Source organism: Podarcis gaigeae (genome assembly GCF_964106915.1).
Source record: "Podarcis gaigeae genome assembly, chromosome: 17".
In the NCBI taxonomy this organism is placed as follows: domain Eukaryota; kingdom Metazoa; phylum Chordata; class Lepidosauria; order Squamata; family Lacertidae; genus Podarcis; species Podarcis gaigeae.
In genome coordinates, this window is record NC_139694.1 from 32,334,888 (window position 1) to 32,341,044 (window position 6,157).

At 50.2% G+C, this 6,157-nt stretch overlaps 1 protein-coding gene and 1 long non-coding RNA gene across 3 annotated transcripts in view; both read left to right on the plus strand.

The window, feature by feature from the left end:
• The window catches only part of SWSAP1 (SWIM-type zinc finger 7 associated protein 1), a 34,763-nt gene extending 30,417 nt beyond the window's left edge, over positions 1-4,346 (plus strand). The window contains exons 1-2 of one of the 2 annotated variants that reach the window (XM_083719804.1): positions 1,582-2,234; positions 3,249-4,346. In XM_083719804.1, the coding sequence (XP_083575930.1) occupies positions 1,977-2,234; positions 3,249-3,776 (786 nt within the window). In that variant the 5' untranslated portion in view covers positions 1,582-1,976 and the 3' untranslated portion in view covers positions 3,777-4,346. Of the gene's footprint in view, positions 1-1,581; positions 2,235-3,248 lie in introns of those variants that run through there. The other variant, XM_083719805.1, reaches the window with a different exon arrangement.
• LOC310835419 overlaps positions 1-6,157 on the plus strand; it is a 169,078-nt gene that overhangs the window by 33,787 nt on the left and 129,134 nt on the right. The gene's annotated exons all lie outside the window — the stretch shown is intronic.

A 6,157-nucleotide genomic window follows, 5' to 3' on the forward strand; every position in this document is an offset into this window, starting at 1 on the left:
AGCCCCGAGAGCTATTTACTACCTGCAGAACCAGGACATCCATGCCACTGAATCCACTTACAGTGGAAGGTATTGGGGTTACATATGGCTTTAGGACAAAACCAGCATTTGAACTGAGCCCAGAAACTACCTAGAAACCAGTGCAGTCATGCCAGAACTGGTGTTTGGACCACCCTGCCCCAGTCAATCTGGCCACTGAATTCTGCACCTGCTCTCTCTGCCTGAAGAACAGCTGCCTATCAAATTAGAATTGAACTGACTCAGTCTAAGGCAGCTTCACATGATCCTGATAAATCTACTTTATACATCCCCAAACTAAGTCCTGGCGTTAAATAAATATGATGGGCCTGTTTTGTGACTTATGCCTCCACCCAAATCATCGTAGGGATGGGTGCGAAAAGAGTGTGTTCTCTTCTAGGACCCTGTTGGGCAAGAGATACCCCCCCCCCCCCGCATTGCTTGCCATATGACAAGGCTCCTTCCTATGAAGGGTAGCCGTGGGTGGGTTCAACACCCCCTCCCCCTGGGATGTTCAGCATTCTACAATTTTAAATTTTAATTTGTTCTTAGATTTCTTTTTTTATTTGAGGGTGCATATGATTGTGACAAGCTCATTTCAACAATACTGAACATGGTAGTTTATAACTTTATTATTTATCCATTAGATAAGCAAGGTTTTTAAAAACAACAACAACAACCAAGTATACATACAATCATTACAAGCTCATTTCAACCATCTTTAATATGCTAACTTAAGCAGATATATAAATGCACCTGAAAAGCAGACAACATTCCTCAAATCCGAGTTTACCTTTCACTCCCTTGTGCCTTGTATTCCCACCACAATAATGGGTTGGTTTTGCTGCAGACTTTCACAGCAACTAATCTCTTATGGAGAAAGTGGAATATCACCTTAAAGAAACGAATAGAAAGCCAGAACAACGAAGCAATCTCCAGTATTTTCCTCCTGCCTTGGGAGCCGTTAGGAAGCCGTCAATCAGTTAGCCTCCAAACCTCTCTGCGAAAGTCTGGGACAGTCCATGGTCCAGAAACTCGAAAAAAGTCGCACTTCTAATAAATAGCGCTGTGGCTTGACTGGGAAGGGGGTCCCCTAGGGCTGCTGCGACTGCCCACGCGAAGCCTTGCCCCGCCGCCCAGGCATGAACCAGTGGAGAGGCGCGATTTTTGCACCCGTGTCCCGGGGGCGAACCTGACCAACTCTAGCTAGGCACCATCTGCTCACCAGACCTTGACCCTGCGCAACTCTTGCGGGTGCCGCAGAACGCTACTCCAAATAGGGGTTCGGTGACCTGGTATTAGCAGCCTAACCACTACCTGCTCCGAATTCTTGGTGAGACCAGCTAGGAGCTGAATAAACAAAAATAATGGCAGCGCCGGATTGAGGGCAGCGTGGGCGGTTCCCTGCACAGGGGGCCAAGCCGAGCAGGCGCAAAATACTATTACTAATTCTACTACTAAAAACAAACTAACAAAAACAAAACCCTATATTTATACGTAAAGAAAAGCTACCATACCGAAATGAATTATTGTGAAAATACATCTTTTAAAGGAGGGCGCCATATTAGCAAAGTTGGAGCTCCTTAAGGGCGGGCAGCAGTGAGATCGCCGTTGTGCCAAAAAGAGAGACCCCAATCCAAAGAGAGGCGGCTCGTGCGTAAAAGGAGCGCGGTGCCGATGTCCCGATTTGGCGACCTGCCTCTTCCCCCACCCCGTTCAGAAAGGATCAGTTGCACAAGACAAACCAAAAAAAAACCCCACCCCCGATCCCCCGAATCCAGCTGCCTCTAGTATCTAGGGGACGTTCCCACGCGGCTGCGAAGCCAGCCCGGCCACCAAAGCGGAGCAATCCACATCCGCTGCGCCGCCGATTGGCTGTCGCCGCCGCCGCGCCCACTTTCTGCGGCTTCCCCTCGGCAAAGGCGCGCGCGCGCGCCACCCGGTCGCCGGTTCCGGTCATGTCGGCGCTGCAGCAGCAGCCGGTTCCGGGCGCCGACCCGGCTAGCCTCCTCCTCCTCCTCCTGCCGCGGCCGGCGCTGCTGCTGCTGGGTCCCGCTGGCTCGGGGCGCTCGGCGCTCTCGTTCCGCGCGGCGCTGCTGGGCGCTGCTTCCTCCTCCTCCTCGCCGGCTCGCGCGCTCTTCTTGGCGCCGCGGCCTCTGGAGCGCCTGCCGGCTGGAGGCGCAGATGCAGCCGGAGCCGGAGCCGGAGCCATCCAGGTGGGTGGGCGAGTGGGTAGGTGGACCAGCAGCCCACCCAGATTGCGGGACCGGATTTAGGGCGGGGCGGGCGATCAGCTGAGGGAGTGAATAACAACAACAAAAATACCTATACAGGATTTATGTGGGTCCCTACTGAGATTAATAAAAAAAAGCAGCTGTACCAAAATGAATTATTGTGAAAATAAGAAATATTTTTGGGGGTGGGTGTCACATTTTGTCCTCATTCAAGGTGCCGTTGAAATTTGAAAGGCCGAAGTCCACTGCTGCACCAGGGGGGAAATATGGTAATATGGCGCCCTGAGCAAGGACAAAATTTGGTGCCCCCCCCCAATATTATTTTGCATCCCCTCAACTCCGTGATATGGGGGTTTAGGGTGGTCAGATGGTCCCCCCCCCCGGTACGGAGTCGAGGGAATGCAAAATAATAATATTTGGGGGGGAGCACCAAATTTGCTCCTTGCTCAGGGCGCCATATTCATAGCTGTCAACGTTTCCCTTTTCTTGCGCGGAATCCTATTTGAAATAAGGGAATTGCCCTTTAAAAAAAGGGAAAAGTTGACAGCTATGGCCATATTAGGGATGTGGGTGGCGCTGTGGGTTAAACCACAGAGCCCTAGGACTTGCTGATCAGAAGGTCGGTGGTTCGAATCCCAGCAACGGGGTGAGCTCCCATTGCTCGGTCCCTGCTCCTGCCAACCTAGCAGTTCAAAAGCACGTTAAAGTGCAAGTAGATAAATAGGTACCACTCCGGTGGGAAGGTAAACGGTGTTTCTGTGTGCTGCTCTTGGTTTGTCTGTAGACAAACGCCGGCTCCCTCGGCCAGTAAAGCGAGATGAGTGCTGCAACCCCAGATTCGGTCACGACTGGATGCAATGGTCAGCGGTCCCTTTACCTTTTTATGGCCATATTACAAAAGTAATATGCAAGTGAGGCAACCACTGCCCTGGCCTGTAGTGTGGCTTATTCATTCCTACAAATTGGCCATTAACACTCTTCCCTTTCCTTCCCTAGAGAATCCACTTCCTGTACCCGCCATCATTCCGGGAGTTGCTTCAGCTGGTGGCCTCCCTGCATGAAACTTTTTCCTGCTCCCTCTCCCTAGTCGTTCTGGATGGCTTGGAGGAATATTTGGGCAGCTGCTCCAGCCCAGCGATGGCAGCTCAGCTTGTGGCCTTGCTGCTGGACACAGCGAACCATTTCAGCCAGAAGCTCCCCGTGGAGTCTGCTGCAGGCTGCAAGCTTGTCGTTTCCATGAGGCTTTCTGGAGAAGCTGGGGAACAAGCGGAGTATTTCTCGGCAATTGAGCGCTATTTTCCAGCCCAGTGCTGGCTGCATCCGAGCACAGAGGAGATTGCTGGTTCAGGTAGCCAGGGCATCACCAAGCTGATTAGAGCCCGTCTCTCCCAGCCGGGCACTAAGGACCAAGAATGGCTGGTGAGATTCGATCCACAAGGGGACATGAGGATTTCTCTGCTTCCGTGCAAAGGGGAGGTTGATGGGTGCACAGCTTCGAAGAGCAATCGACCCCCTGAGACTTAAGCCCATCCTTTTCTTGGCTCCCAATCTTAGGCCTCTGGTGGTCCTTAGTTGAATCATTTTTGTGTTCAGGTAATCAACTACCTCTGACTCAAACGCATACATTCACATCCCAGGTGATAACATCTTTCTTACTCCAGTTTGTTGTTTGTTTCTTCCCAGCTTTGGGCTGAGAGGTTGCCTTTTTTTGACGAGCAGCAAGTTCCAATGCTGTACTATAGAGTCATTTCAGCTTCCCCATCGACTCTGCTTACACCGGAGACCGGCTGCACCTCCGATCGCAAACATGAAATGTACCTTTTTTCGCTTTGCCAGTTGCAGAGAAAAGCCCTGGAAGGAAACAGGGCCCTAAGACTCGGCAAACAGAACACCAAGAGATTAAATCTTACACTTCAGGATTTGTTTGTTTTTTCGTCTTTTAAAAATCCAGTTGTACGGTGTGAGGGAAATGGTTTTCAGAGCGTGACTTGGGGGGAAGATGTGGACAGTTGCCTATGGAATGGGTGAGCAAAAGTGCCTTTTGGATTCTTCCCACTGTGTTACCTTGAGCAAATAAAAAGAGAGAGATCTCTATCCCCCCGTTGACCTATTTTATGTTGGTTACACTACAGCAGATAGGGAAAGTGGTGTTGGGTCTTTCACATACAGGCGATTCCCCACTTATGCGGGGCTTACATTCTGAGCATCAGTGCGCATAAGCGAAATGCACATAAGCAGGGTAAGTACAGTTTCCTGCCCAACAGCTGTTGCAGTGATAGCTCCTGCACACCTTTTTGGAGCCCTTGGAGCATTTTTACCCCTGGACTTTGGACTCTGGGGAGGGTCTCCTTGTGAGTCACTAGGACTCTCCCACCATTCCAGGTTAGTATTGAATTAGTTATTTCCCGGCAAGGCACATATGTGCAGTTGCATGCAAGTCAATTGCACACAAGTGGTGTGGTGTTGTCTGTATGTTTGTCATGTCTCATGTTTGCTTCCCAGAATAGTCAAAAGCGTACACAAAGCACATGCTCTTCCTAGGGAGTTGTGACCTAGTGCATGGCACGCATTCAGTGCACCACGATGTGAGAAATCCCTCTTGTGTTCCCTCTGGGTTTGTTCGCTCTTGTAAATGTGCTCCCCTGGGGTGAAATATATCACATGGGTCTTGATTTGGGCACACCGCTCATATTGCTGCCCTGCACTGGTCCCGGTGCCTGTCTTTATGGTTTCAGTGCCACTGTGTTCCAGGGTAGAGCAGCACCATCTGCAGGATCAATTTGCCACATGCTTGCAGCTGCCCGACCACTAGTCTCCCCACCACCTTCTCTCAACCAAGGGTATTTGTGTCTGGTCAGTAGTTATCCCAGTCTAAGATGTCCAGGACCAGTTCCTTTAGGAGTGGCAGCTCCATCACCTCTTTCAAGGCAGCAGGGAACAGCTCCAGGGTGGCATTCACCATGAATCAGTAAGCCACACCACCCAAAATAACTGCCAACTAGCTATAATAATAATAATTCATTATTTGTACCCCGCCCATCTGGCTGGGTTTCCCCAGTCACTCTGGGTAGCTCTCAACAGCATATTAAAAACACAAGAAAACATCAAACATTAAAAACTTCCCTAAACAGTGTTGCCTTCAGATGTCTTTTAAAAGTTAGATAGTTGTTTATTTCCTTGACATCTGTAGGGAAGGTGTTCCACAGGGCGGGTGCCACTACCAAGAAGGCCCTCTGCCTGGTTCCCTGTAACTTTGCCTCTCGCAGTGAGGGAACCGCCAGAAGGCCCTCGGAGCTGGACCTCAGTGTCTGGGCTGAATGTTGGGGGTGGAGATGTTTCTTCAGGTATACTGGGACAAGGCTGTTTAGGGCTTTAAAGGTCAGCACCAACACTTTGAATTGTGCTTGGAAACATATTGGGAGCCCTTTCAGGACCAGTGTTATATGGTTTCGACGGCCACTCCCAGTAACCAGTCTAGCTGCCACATTCTGGATTAGTTGTAGTTTCTGGGTCACCTTCGAAGGTAGCAGGATGCAATGCAAGCTGCAAAAGAAGCCATGTTTGCACATGGCAGGCGCAGTTGGTTACACTAACCAGAGCTTAGTTGGCTTTGGAGCAAAACTTGTACCACTTGAGCACTGCAAGAATTTGGACTTCCAACACCAGGAAATCGCCGTGTTCCCCTCTCTGCTCCTTATATCCGCTTAGTCTGAAAACAGTCTCAGCAATATGTAGCATCATGTCCCGATCGCCTGTTCTGTAATGGGCGCATGATGAACTGAAAGGACATTCTGTACCCTGTAATTTCTGCTGTGTTTCCTATGGTGGCTTGAGCTGTTTTGCATCCCACCATGTGCATCACATTGTAAAGGTAAAAAGGTAAAGGACCCCTGGACGGTTATGTC